Raw genomic sequence first — 14,010 nt, 5'->3', positions numbered from 1 at the left:
TGAGCTTTGGCCCAGAGAAGACAGCAGCATTTCTGGATCATGTTCACATATGGCTTCTTTACATGTTAGAGCCTGCATTTGCATAACCTGCATTTGTAGATGTCACAGTGAGCTGTGTTTCACAAACAAACAGTTCCTGAGCACATGCAGTAATTTCCATGGCAAAATCAGCCTTATTGTTAGCGCTGAGCTTCCTGAAGCCGATTATATGGTCGAGCAAAGGTAGTGCGTTCGCTGCCCGCTCCACTCCAGGGACTGCCCGTCTGCCTGCACTGAGCTCTGTTGTCAGTTGGAAGCAGTGTAAAAAGTATGTGTTACAACCGGTCTTTGGGCCACTGATGTTAGTGCTGTTGTTGGTCCGTCAGCCAGTGACAGAGGAAAGCAAAGTTATAACATATAAAGAGCTGAAGTGAAACCAAGTGTTCAAAGCTATTAAAAGGTTGCACTGCAGCCACTGTCTGTGTTTTTCGTACTGTATTTTTTCTGATTTTTGAAGTTTTTTTGGTGGCGCTCTGGTGAACTCCGCTGTCGCCCCCTTTTCTCTTCCAGCCCACATGTCAATCAATCAACATTCAGCAGTTGCTCAAGTCACCTTCATCCTGCAACGTGCAGTCAGGATCTTGGAGAATTGAACAGGAGAGAGTCTCGGGTGGGTGAAAACTCATCTCCCCACTCTGTCTGACTGAAAAGTATATGTGAACGGATGCATTTGCAGGACCATAAAACCAGCCTGGGGGCATGAAGATCAAGGACATCCAGCTTTTGTAAACTGGATCTTTGAAGCTCGTCCTTTCTAAGATGCTCTTTTTATATCCAGTCATGTTACTGACCTGTTACTAATTAACCTAATTAGTTGCAAGATGTTTGCCCAGCTGTTTGTTTTTTTTTTAAATTACCACTTACTTTTCCAGTCTTTTGTTGCCATGTCTCATTTTTTTTTTAAATATATTGCGGACATCAAATTCAAAATTAGCTTATATTTTAATGAAAAAGTAAAATGTCTCAGTTTAAACATTTGATGTTTTTACATTTTATTGTGAATAAAATATGGGCTCATGGGATTTGCAGATCTTTGAGTTCTGTATTTATTTACATTTTTTCATATAGTGTCTGGTCTTTTTTGGAATTGGGGTTATAAGATGTTATCACATATATGCTGAAGCTACACTTTTCTACATATTTCCCAACAGAGGTACATGTGAAAATACAAATCTCTTACTCAGTAAGATCAGATGTTAAACATTTTTTAACCTGTCAGGTCTCTAACACAAAGTCTGTGCCATGCTTGATTTTGCTGAAGAAAGACTAGAGATTTTAATTTCCCAGCTGGCTATATACCACCTTTTACACACTCTACTCTGGCAGCTTCTTCTTGTTTTTAGTAGTGAGACTGTGTCTGGTGATGATTGTCTCATGTTTGCAACATGACAACAAGCATCAGTGAAATATCTTCTGACCAGTGGGCTGCTTTCAGGGCTGAAATATAAGGCAGTGCAGAAGCGCCAAACACTGCAGTTCCTCTACGTGCCACTTGAGGCCCAAAAGGTGGTCAATCCCCATAGACTTCCATGTTAAAATTGTTTTAGCCTCTATAGAGCCCTTTAAAAATCATGTATGTGGATACTTGAATTACATTTTATAGCATTTCCGGCAGATTTGACTAATAACATGGCTTGTGTGGTATAGTTTGTGACACAGTTTTGTGAGTTCTGTGAGTGAAATTCTAGTGTTTTGTTAGTATGTTAGCATTAGTTAAACAATATGTGCATCTCTGCACCTGTACAGCTTCTAGATGCAGCTTGGTAGCCAAGCTTGGAAGCGCCCTCTCAACCAAATATTGTCACATGTCGTTCTAAAAAATCCGACATGGTGGTGGCTAAATGTGCCGTCCAAAATCCACTAGATGAAGTCTCAAATGCTATAATAATCTAGATATTCAATAGTTCTGGCCTGATTCTCACAATATAGCCATGTCGTTCATTTGTGAAATTGACAATAACAAGAGTTAAAGGGAGAATAGAAAGAGTTTATTACTATGCTAGCAACTACATGAAGCTTTACTTAGCCATTAGCCAACAGTGCTCAATAGCCTTGTAATTTCGGAATCTAAAATCTAAATGCTTATTTATCCCGCCATGTGAACTTTTAGCTTGTTAAAATGAGATGCTAACATGACGGCCCTGACATGATACTCGGGCTAACAAGAATACTATTAGTTTTGCAGGTAAAAGATGTTGCCTGGAGATAGAATTTAAAATTTAAAATTGAAATAGGAAGACAAATAGGGGGAAATCCCTTGCAGGCCAACACGTTGGGCCAGTTGAGTGACCAACCATGTCGTTGCTATCTTTTTAGCCATGTAGCTATCTTACATTAAAAGTTAAAAAAAAAGTTTAAAGCTTGTTAGAAGCTCCTCAAGGCATGATAGAGCATATTTCATTGCAGTTTATACACTGACACCCCCACCGCTGAGGAAAATCATATATCAGTCACATCAGCAGTGAGCCAAACTGACTTATATCTTATTCATATAAGGCTCAGCATCAGCCAAATGTAACAGCAAAACCAATACTTCATAGAGGCCTGCCAAACACATCCACTTGAATGGTTTTTAAGAAAGATGAAAAGGAACTGAAGCAGTGAAATGTTGACAACATCAGCCTCAGAGGAGGAGGTTCCAGGTGGGGTTGCCAGAGCGTAGAGCTCCTTCCCACTGTACCTCCTCTAGGAGACATAACATGGCTGGGTGAACTCCCCTGTACAGCACCTTCATTCTCCCCGTGTCACATCCCATTTGTAATGCTCACAACACGTGAATCAAAGAACACTGGATGGCTTTTGTTTTTAAATTTTCTCAGATGTACGAGAGGCGTGCCTCTGTGTAATTGTCTGCCATTTATACTTGAACAAAGAGACGTACTGTTTTCAGCGTGTAGGTCTGCATGCATGTGAGTAGGTGTGTGTAATGCATGTCAAGGGGCTTTAAGTTCAGTAAGTGCTTTCTTTGGCAAATGCAGTACAGTAGTATTGCCTGCTCCTATACAGTAAACAGTGTCCATTAGGAATCCATAAAGCATTATTACGGTTTGTCACCATTAGTCTTTGTCGCTATTATTCACTTGTTATTTCTCAGCTTTCCATCTAATGGCCTACCTCCTGATTTTCTTGTCACTTTCCCCTTCAGCCCACCCTCATGGTCCCCACGCCCCACGAGCCTAACATTTTAAAATGTTTCCTAATTAAAACAGAAAGTCATTCCAAGCAGATGGCATGAGCTGGCCTAAGTAATTATTGCCAAGTGAACCATGGCCCCTGTAGACCTTGACTGAAATGAGTCGCAGGCTCAGTTGTACCGAGTAAGAAGCTCAGCATCTCAGCAAGAAACTGCATGACATGGGCACGCTTGACCTGCAGGGGCCACATACTGGATCAGCGTGAGATTTTCAAAGACTTTGTCATGCGATCAAATAAAGTCTTAAGCACACCCTTAACCAGCATACCACAGAGCCTTACGCTCTCATCCTGCCCCATCTTTCTTTTCGTTCATCTCACGGGAGTCAGACTAATTAACACGATATTAATACCCATCCAGAGATTTGAATGGAAAGGTTTGTTTGGGAAGTTAAAAATGTTCAACTTGGTACTGAATAAAACATTCACTGTGCTGTGGCTTTTTCGAGGATTTGTAGGGAAGATCTTATGAGTCTAATTATTCTGTCGCAGGAGGTGTGGTACCTTTAAAGCTTGTATTATGCCCGTGGGTACCCTGCGTGTTCCTTTTCCTTCTTTATCCTGCAAAACCTACATGAGTGATGATATATTTTAGAAATATGCATGCGTGTTGCAGGAAGCACACAGTTTGCATCTTTAAAAGTGATGTGCGCACACTGCTAATGAGTTTATACACTTGAGGGGAAGATGGGTTAAAAGGATATCGCAATCCCCCGTTTGCCACATATTGTCTGTCTTCACCTTTAGTGAAAGCCCACATTACTGCTCTCCTAATGAGGACTCATGTGTCACTTAAGCTACTTAAGCGGCGCTATGGAAAACCAGCACACTTTAAGCGACTCAAGAAAAATAACCATCAAAGGGTTTTTGCTTTGTTTTGTGGTAAACTTAGAGGCCTGGGATTTACACAAGCTGAGAAAAAAGGAAGGAACGACCTAGGGTTGAAAGAACAAAAGGAGGAGAGAGGGGGAGTCGTGGAGAAAGGGGAGTGTTTGTCTCAGTAATGTAATAGGGTCAGCTCATAACGTTTTGCAGGAAAAGGCGAGAACGAATGTTAATTTAGAATTTTTTCAAGTTAATGAGACAGCGGTCTGTGATAAACACACTCACTGCTGAAATGCATGTTTATTGGAGCGACCCTGTTACGCACTTAATAATTTCCTCTAATAACGTCAGCAGGCCGGGTTGAGTTGTTACTGGTTTGACACCGACAATAGGCACAGGAGAAATCGGAGGACGGGGTAATTAACAGGTTTTACAATTACAATACATACCAATTAGAGACAAGCAGGTTCCTATTTAAGTGCTTCTTGGTGACAGCTGACTGCTTTGAGGTGGGTGTGCAGTCAACCTGCTGTACGATGGATTGTGAAAAACAACATTGAACACCTACCCCACAAATGAATACTATGAAATATTCAGGCACTGCCATAGTTTACTCTGAGTAACATAAACTCTTCAGCACAACGGTAAGTTTGCATATCAGTGTCATCTGTTACGAGTTCAAAATATTGGGGATGGATACAGGAGGAAAACCAAAATAACAACACTGGTCCGGCCGGGTCAAGTCAAACGATGATTTTAATGAACACACGTGTGGGAGATGAACACTGCACGCAGACAGCATCGATCTCTCACCGAAAACCACACAACAATAGTTTTTATGAAAATCAGGGTACTGGAACGCCCCCTCATGCGTAAATTAGGTACAATACAATCAATGTTGACAACTTTTAACACATTAAAAGAACATCTTCTTCTTCCCGAGGCCAGATCCTTCCCGGTAATCTTCTAACTCTGCTTATCCCCTGGAACAAACAGTCTCTCCTGCAAGCATAATCAAACAGCTACAAGGCTTTGCAGATTGTTATTTAAATATTTGAACTCTCCCCTCTACATGAGTTTAACTACTGCTTGTGTGTGTGCGTGTGTGCCTCGACCTCAGCATTCACTCTGTCTATAAGGACAGAGGCCAACTCTTCATGTGTGCAATAACCTAACTGAAACCATACATGTAGTCTGTTGAATAAATGCCACTATTCAAAGCTTAATAAAAGAATATAAATGAATAAAGGATCATGATGAATAACATGGTATATGTGTTTTGTAAGCATGTGCGGCCTTCTACGCTCTACATCACTTCACTCAATACATCAGCCAGACATCCCACTGACTGTAGCTTTTAACCCTTACTGACTTGAGCACAACTCCATAATAAGCACCAAGCGGCAATATGTATAAAGATGATCATGGTTACACCTGCAATGAAAGATTATATGATTATACCAACACCTGTAAATAGAAGATTAACATGAGGTTATAACAATCACTGTAATACAAACGTTAATGTAATGTCAATAGCTTCAATAAATGCTTTAATGCAGCGCTTATTATATGAGTCTAATGCAGTGACAAAATAACAGTAAAATATCCCTTCTCACATCACAAAGATAAAATCCACCTTTTCTCCCAAAGTGAATTTGTAAAGGACGCAGACAGCATCTGGTGGTAAATTTAAATAATATAATACATACATTCACAGGTTGTCATCCATAAAAGTGCGCACACAGTACCGAGCATGCAAATTGCACACTGCTCAGTATACAATGCATGATGTTACATTACAGTACATGATGCAATACATTGTAAAGTAATGCAGTGTGTCCCAGGAATGTGCTTGCAGTTTAAATGTTACTCTTGCTCCTCTACCATTGCTCCCCAACAATTTGGGAATTTCATTTTGCCAGGAAACAGCAGGATATTATTTACACATGCTCAAAGAGAGGTTTAAATTTAAAGACTCATCTTACCTCTTTATTGGAACTACAAGCATATTGCTTGTGGTGCAGGAGCTGAAGTTGAAGTCCCTCACAGTGTTTGACCTAAAGGTTTGTTATAGCTGTGGCATAGAGAAAGAAATGTCGGACATCAAGAGAAACTGTTTTTGCCCAATGTTTGACGACAGCAAATAAAACCAAGGTCAAGAAAGAAGTTGCAGTAGTAGGAGCACTGCTAGGAAAGACTCTTGAAAAATCTTTCTCTATTTCTTTACAGCCCCTCAGCTAGACTTAAGCTCCCAGGACAACTCTAAATGCTATATCTAATTTGTAACATCAGTGCCAACATGGGAGCCAGCTTTGAAACAGTCGTGGCAGTGTAACAGCACCACAGATCGCAGCTGAGGGCTTTTAGCCAGTGATTTATTAGACTGTAGCACAGGTCCAGCTGAGGAAATTGAATGGCTCTGCCCTCTGCCTGTATCCGACTCTCTTGCAATACTAGCAGCTTAGGTGCTACAAGTGGAGAGTACTTTTTAAAAATTTTACTTTATGTGTGTGTATCTGTGTCAAGAGTTCATGTTTTACGTTACACTTTAAACAAAGTTGATGAGAGTTTTTTGGATGGTAACAGTGAAAAGCTCTCGGCTGTTGGTGAAAGTTTTCTTCTTCTTGCTTAAACAGGCCTTTTTTCCTGACACATGTTTTTTTGATTTCAAATCCTCAGCACGCCTGACATGTTTATCAGCCCGTGGCCTTGCTGGCATGTAACTTTCCGTAGTAAACAGGTTTGCGAGGTAAAAGGTTTAACCTCCCTGAGCTTGTAGTGTTCGGCAATCAACATCCATTTCACTGCTCTGTGATGGAAAACCTGAAGGAGAGATTAGACTGTTTTTGGAGATCAGCAGATTGAGGGAGGGGGAGGAAGAAAGCGGAGGGAGAGGCAGTGCAATGAATAAAAGTCAAGAAAATGGGGAAAGTGTAGATAATTAGTGGAGGATATCTGGAAGGAGAGCATGCACTATAGAGAACTGCACAGGAATAATGTAAGAAATGATGAGACTGATCTCTGATGAGGGGAATAATTGCAGGGATTCTGATAACTCTACCAATTTCATGACAGAAATCAAGTTCTGCTGCAGACTATCCATGGCTTTAACCATTTTTCTAACATCCTGTCTTGATTCTGTTCTGCTCTGTCTGTGCTTCTCTCTCTGAGCAGCCAGGAAAACATGTGCCCCAGCAGAGTTTGCTTGTTTGAATGGGCAGTGTGTCCCAGGACGCTGGCGCTGTGACGGGGAACCAGAGTGTCCGGATGGGTCCGATGAGGCAGAGGAGACTTGCAGTAAGTGAAACCATTCAGCTGATCACATTACTTGTAGTATAAAGCACTTTGAATGCCCAAGTTACATAGAAAAGCGCTATGTAAGAACTGACCATTTAGCATTCACCATCAAGATCAATTTGAAATTTGGTTTCAACTTAGTTTTATAGCACAGCTGGCATCATGGTCACTTTATGAACATTGTACACACCAAGTCAAGCCAAGTGTAGGCAATTAATGCACAGAATTAGAGGTTATTTCACAGTGGTAGCGTTCTAAAAGGCTAATAAATGCATCCAAGCAGCCTGGCAGGAAGGTGCCAGATTGTCCGCCATCACCCTGTCGCTAAGAGTGTGTGTACAATCTTTCATACAGACACAAAAAAAGAGAGATAAAGAGGGTCAAGTTCTGACTATCTGTTTGTAAAATTCTACCATCAGTGGACTGATTTGTCTAAATTTGCATGTCGCAGTTTGGGACTGCAATCAGTGGCCTGAAGGAAGCTTTTAGTTCTTTAGAGTTCATGGAAGGAAGAAATAGTTCTGGATACTTTGGGTGCAGTTTGTGTTTGTGCCATATTGGACTTTAAATATGTCAATGCAAAAATTGCAATCAAGAGTACAAAAACCAGTTCAGTGTTTTTAATATTAACTTAAACTTCTCCAGCAACTTGTAACGTCAGTCAGACTCATAGGCACTTTCCAAAAAAGAAGCCGTGGCTAGCAAAGTATATTGCTAGAGGGTTTTTTGGGTATTTTGTGTGCTGCTATTTGGTTCACACCTTCTTTGTGGTTTTTCCTCCTGTTAAACCTGTACTCAAATTTTTAATTTCCTTCGTTATCATGGCTGTGATGGCAGTTAAGTTATCCCCCCTGCCTCCACTCGCCCACGCACTTCAGTATTCAGCAGTGTCTGATGCTGAGTGCAATAAAGGCCTTGATTCGCGTTCTGCCAAGCTGTTAGAACCTGGGACATCTGGCTGGCTCACTTGTAGACCCTGCCAGTCTCACTCTCCCACACACAGATACTGACAGCGTTAGGTGAGTTGACTCCATATCCAAGCAGGGACTAAAGTGTGGGAGGCTTGAGCCCGTTAATTGTTTTCCATCTTTGACTGATAATTTTCTCTTTCTCCCCTTGCTGCTTGAGACTCTCTTGGGGTCAAACATCAGACAAAGCACAGAAATAACCTCACTCATACATAATAAGCTCTTAAGAAAAGGTAGAGAATAAATGCACAATGGAATATAGCTTCAGAAATCTGTTCATTGGGCAAATGATATCCTCAGTAATATTACATTAATAATAAAATGTATTAGAGTTTAAATATTACAGAATCAGCACATAATATATTCAACCAATGTTGAAGAGTCAGAGTGGGAACCAGGGCTCTGTGATTATGATCAAGATGATAATAGCAATTATACTGAGATCACAGTTATTTGTCACAATTAATCATTGATTTTAGTTTATTTGAACTTTCATGTAAACATAACACATTCACATTCATTTTAAGTTTGTGTTAGATCTTTGCATAAAAAAATTGGTCCCTCTTTTTTACCTAAATAAAGTGCAGGTCTTAGAAGAACAATTAAAAAAATATAAATTAGCATAAAATAAATCAATGTGGAACTGTGATAAAAAAGTTCTTTTATTAAATAAGGTTTTTATTCACGTGGCCTAAGTACATCTGCTACAAGCTAAATGTAAAAAATGTCCCTTTCATTGTACCTGCATGATAGATGTGAATAAAACAAAGTCACTCAACAGCCCTCGTTTTGCATACAGTATTGCCACTTTGGAGAAATAACCGAGCGAGGGGATAATTTTTCCTCCAAGTAAGGTGACCATTTTCCTGAAACCTCCGTTACTTACTGTATTCATTGAACATATTTTGGCGATTGCACTGATGATTTCACTTTGTCTTTATGAGCTGGTTGGATTAGTTAAACATCTGAGTTGGTGTTGGCCAATTCATGTTGGCAAACATTGCGTTTTCTTTCGTGGCCTTCATGCATTCAGTTTTATGGGTTGTTTTTCCATGAAGGGTTTAAAGGTTCTATAAGTAAGATTTGTTTCATCACACTCCTTCTGTGTTTGCTGTAATCTGAGCTTCATTATTCAGGGTTTTGAGCAGAGGTGAGCAACTGCAGCAGCAGTTTTCACGATCATGAGCTCAGTATCAGTTGTTCTACTGTACGGTAACATATCAGGGTCATTCAGTGTATTTTATAATGCTAGTGTTGGCTAATGATTTTGGATGGATTTTTTCTAGTGTACAAAAACTTTGTGGCTATAAATCAGCTTTTATTTTTCTTGACATGGTACATTTTCTCATTTTAAAGATCTGATGTTTTCTGTCTTCTACCATGAATAAAATATGGGCTTATGAGATTTTCAAATGGTTTAGTTTTTATTTACATTTCACAGATGTCCCGACTTTATTAGAATGGGGGTTGTATAAATACAATGCCTTTAATAACAATGTTCTGCTTAAGCTTTCAGACATACTGGGGCAGGCTGGTATTGGTTCAAGCTGATAATGATGTGATGTCTGAGGGTATTACTTTGATTCTACCCACCTTTATCAAGCATTATGTCTTTAAACTCTGCCTTAAATTTACAGTGGGATGGTGTTAAAGTGAATCCAAATGAGTGTGGAATAAATGAAGGAAAAAGCCAAATGAATCTTTCAGAGGACGTTCATTCTAGTTTTGTTACATTTTTCTTTGGCTGTGAGTCGGTTTGATGAATAATGAATCAGCCTAGCAGAGCATCTAATGTCACTTGCTGAAAAGTTGAATGCAAGGAGGGAGGCACGAAGGGATCTCTGATGGATAACAAGTTTATATTGGAAATCCAATTAAAGATAAATGAAGGAAGGATTCATCTCTTGGCTGCAGAATAAAGAGATAAGGATCTGGGTTGAGAAGAAAGCCATTTATATGGAAATCCCATATGGATTCAGATGATGTAATGGAAAAAAAATCAACTGTGAAAAATGTTGCATTTTTTTGTTTTTCTGTACAAAGAAAAACCTGTTCCAAAAAAAAAGGTTATTTCTTTGTAATATATTATTTTTGCCAGTCTAGATTGATACTTCATATGCAGGGAGAGGGAAACATCCTTCTTCCTGCATTTCAGGTCGTGCTTGCCCTGCAGCCCGCAGCCCTGCTGATTATATGTTCAGAAGAGAAGCGTCAGATCAGGCCTACATCCTGAACAGAAGGATTGCTAATGAGAGCCTCTTCATCACAGCTGTTTCTCTGCTTGAGTAAATCCAGCTGTGTTATTATCACTCTGAAAATGGAACGAAGAAAGACTCAAGCATGGACATTGTTAAAAAATGCATGGAGCATCTTAACCAACAGCAAACAACCCGCTCTTGAGTGGCTGCCGTATCAGGTATCGCATTAACCTTGTTTCACTGGTAAAGTACCTATCTGTGCCATTCACTTGATACAGTTACAACCCTATAATGAGAAATTTACATCAGTTGGCAAAAAAACAAACGAGAAAAACAGTCAGCGTGCTTTTTCTTTTTCCTGAATAGGGTAAAGATGCAAAAACAAACTCATCACATCCGTGTTTTGATCAACATTCCTTTTCCATGCAACGCTATACTTTGAAATCAGAAGCGTCACATGTATCAGTCAACTAGGCTGCGCTAAAGTCTAACAACAAACAGAAGCTTGCAATTTCACACAGACTGCATTCAATCTTCAATGTGACAGAGATATACAATTTACCATTATATAAACAGCAGAGACCAGTCACAGCATTGCAGTTTTTACACAGTTTCCTTACACATAGCACGGCATACAGCTTAAAACATCATGCTTCGGTTATTCTCTTGTCTGATGAGTCAGGAGTTATACTCACAGAAAGCCTTCGTCTTGTTTTTCATTCACATCTCCTGCCCAGTTCTCCTGTATGTTCTGTTTCAGTTTCATGTGCTCACAGATGTACAGTCAACTTTGCAGATGTACATAACTAAGACATTTTTTCATCGGTGCTGCAGACATCTGTGCCAGAATCATTCTGGCTCACTGACTGGATTCCCAATTACACGCTGGAGTAGCGTTTACACTGCTGTATTAAGAATTCAAATTCGGGCCACACAGAGTTAGTTACTTGCAAGCCCTGAAAAATGAATCATGACTCTTTGGAGGAGCATGTGAAGCATCAGGGCTCACAGCTTTTGTATTAGATTAATGTGTAGTCAAAATGGAAGTTGGCCACTGCAGCCAGATGTGCAGCTGCTTCTCTGCTTCCTCACCAGTGCAGTGACATTTTATGCACTCTCAGCCACCAGAGCCACTTTTTTAGGATATAAGAGGAGGAAGGAAATGCTTGCTTCTTGGTGCTTTCTGGCAATATTGCTGAGACCAACTTGATTCTGCATGTCTGTTTGTCCTCTCTGCTTTTAAATTTCTGAAAGCTGACAGGCATTCACAGTGTTTCCTCTTCCTTTGGGTTTCTTTGAATATGAGGTGACAGAACCTTGAAATGCTGTATATTTAACAATGTGGATTGTTCAGACAGGTAGAACTCTCCCCTTTAAATCCAGAATATTGTGTTTTTAATTTAGTATTCTGACTGTTATATAATTTAAAGTGGATTATAGATATTTCTCTGAAGGAGGTTTTCATGAAAACTTTCTTCTACAAACCACTTTGTAGATATTGAGCTTTTTCTGTGGGAGTTAATAACAGTGCATGGCTTATTTATTGACTTTATAGTAGGGAAACTGGAATTACTTATACTGCGTGCTATTAATTGAATCATTTAAATTGCCTTGTATCGTTAGTTTTGAAGAAAAAATATTTGCTGGTAGATTTACTTTAGGCTGTTTAGAAAAGACTCCATAAATACTGAGTATGTACTTATTTGTGTGTTGTTTTGCTCTGTTGATCCCTTTTTCTTTTTTATACTTTGTTTGTTAGCGATTTGCCAGTTTTACAAGTGGGTTTGTTGTCATAGCTGTTTCATTTGCAAGCTGCTGTGAGGTTTAACTCTTAACAGATTCTGATAATACCAGGATTTAAAGAATTATATTTTTATCCATATTGCAGAGTTACTTTCTGTATTACACAGTCCCAAGGCTTAATAAGAGGAAACAGTTGCACTTCACCTTAGTTAGATTCAAACAGTTGTGGTTTGACTGGATGCTCATCATGAGCATGTGTGCAAGTAATCCCTATGAGCAGAAAGCTTAGGTTTTAGGTTTATCAAGGATATCCGTAATATGGTTGTGTCAGGCACACAGCTCTCGCTGTGAGCACAGCAGCCTCACTCACCTGCTGTTTAAACCTTCTGTTTACAAGGAACAACCAGTCAGAAGAAGTCGGCTTAAGCCATTTTAGCTGCTTAAAGGGAGAGAAGCAAAATGACCATTTTCAGACAGTGGATGAGCTGAGGCTGCACCAAGTTCCAGCATCGTGGTTTATTTGTAAGTGCAAGAATATAATTTTAGAACTGAAACGAGCTCAGTAGTTCTACTCTATTTTTCTTTAGTGTGCAAAAATGAAAAGAGAAAAGTCTATCACAGTTTCCCAAAATCTCACTAAATCACAGTTTAAGTCCTTGAGAAATATGAACAAGGTAAAGATGTGCAATATTTGCAGTAATCCCATTTGAAGGACAAATACACCAAGTTTATAAATCCACTCATGTTGTTTAAATGGTTGTAAATGGTCTTTCGTACGTGCTAGCTCTATGATGGCATTCGAACTAGTTCACTCTCTACCCACCATCCACTATCTGCTGGAATTTGACACCAAAATATTAAAATATCAAAAATAAAGTACCAATATTTATTATTATTTAATTTTACCGTATTATTCTGGCTTTATTTAACTGATGAGGTAACAGTCAGGGAGCACAGCAGCACTTAATATAAAGCAATAGTGCATGCCACAGTTCATTACTTGCTAACGTACGTTACTGAAAATAACAGTTTCCCATCTTGTAGTCGGCCAGAAGCAAGCATGTTCTCTGCTGTACCAAATCTATAATTCAAGTTCACACGGCCATGCTAACCCAGTTTAATGAAGCAGTGAATCTGAGAATGACTCACGGTATCTGAGGTTTTTTTGCTGTCTTTTTTAGCTCTGAGCCAGAATGACTGCGTTATCTTCCTCACCATCAGAGCCCCCAACACTGACATACACAGGTGCTAATGCCTGAGACCTCACCTGAAGCATATAGAGCCCAGTGGATGCACACATCAAAGCCTTTTAGCACTGGCGTTTGGAGTAGAGGGCTGGAAACAGGCTTCTGAAAAATCTCTACATTTTGAATGATGATTTCTAGGGTTTAATTGGAACATGTTACAAACAGCGACCATCTATATTAGGTAGACATGCTTCACAATAAGCTGAGTGCATATTTACAAAGCTGTCATGAGCTGGCTGCAGGATGAATCGATGCCATACATTATCTGCTATCATATATGCAAAAGATATGCACGCTGTTGTGTAGTGTAACATTATGATGGTGCAGTTCAGTATATCAAATCAGGTGAATACATTTTCAGTCCTTTTTTATCACAGTATCATTTCCAAATTCCCACTGACAGCTGACAAATTGAAGAGCTTCTGCGCTTTCTCCATTCAAAGCCAAGTTTCAGGTAAAAAGCTGTCAGTAATAACAAGGTCAGTTATGACGATCAAAAGG

General features: G+C 39.6%; 1 protein-coding gene across 3 annotated transcripts in view; it reads left to right on the top strand.

Annotated features, from left to right (window-relative positions):
• Window positions 1–14,010, top strand: part of LOC100712136 (low-density lipoprotein receptor-related protein 8) — a 79,541-nt gene that overhangs the window by 22,801 nt on the left and 42,730 nt on the right. For all 3 annotated transcript variants that reach the window (XM_025900463.1, XM_005458056.4, XM_005458054.4), the window contains exon 3: window positions 7,231–7,353. In XM_025900463.1, the coding sequence (XP_025756248.1) occupies window positions 7,231–7,353 (123 nt within the window). The remainder of the gene's footprint in view (window positions 1–7,230; window positions 7,354–14,010) is intronic.

This window comes from Oreochromis niloticus, linkage group LG18, assembly GCF_001858045.2.
Source record: "Oreochromis niloticus isolate F11D_XX linkage group LG18, O_niloticus_UMD_NMBU, whole genome shotgun sequence".
Lineage (NCBI taxonomy): Eukaryota > Metazoa > Chordata > Actinopteri > Cichliformes > Cichlidae > Oreochromis > Oreochromis niloticus.
Note: the sequence above shows the minus strand (reverse complement) of the source record. Positions and strands in the feature narration are given on the sequence as shown.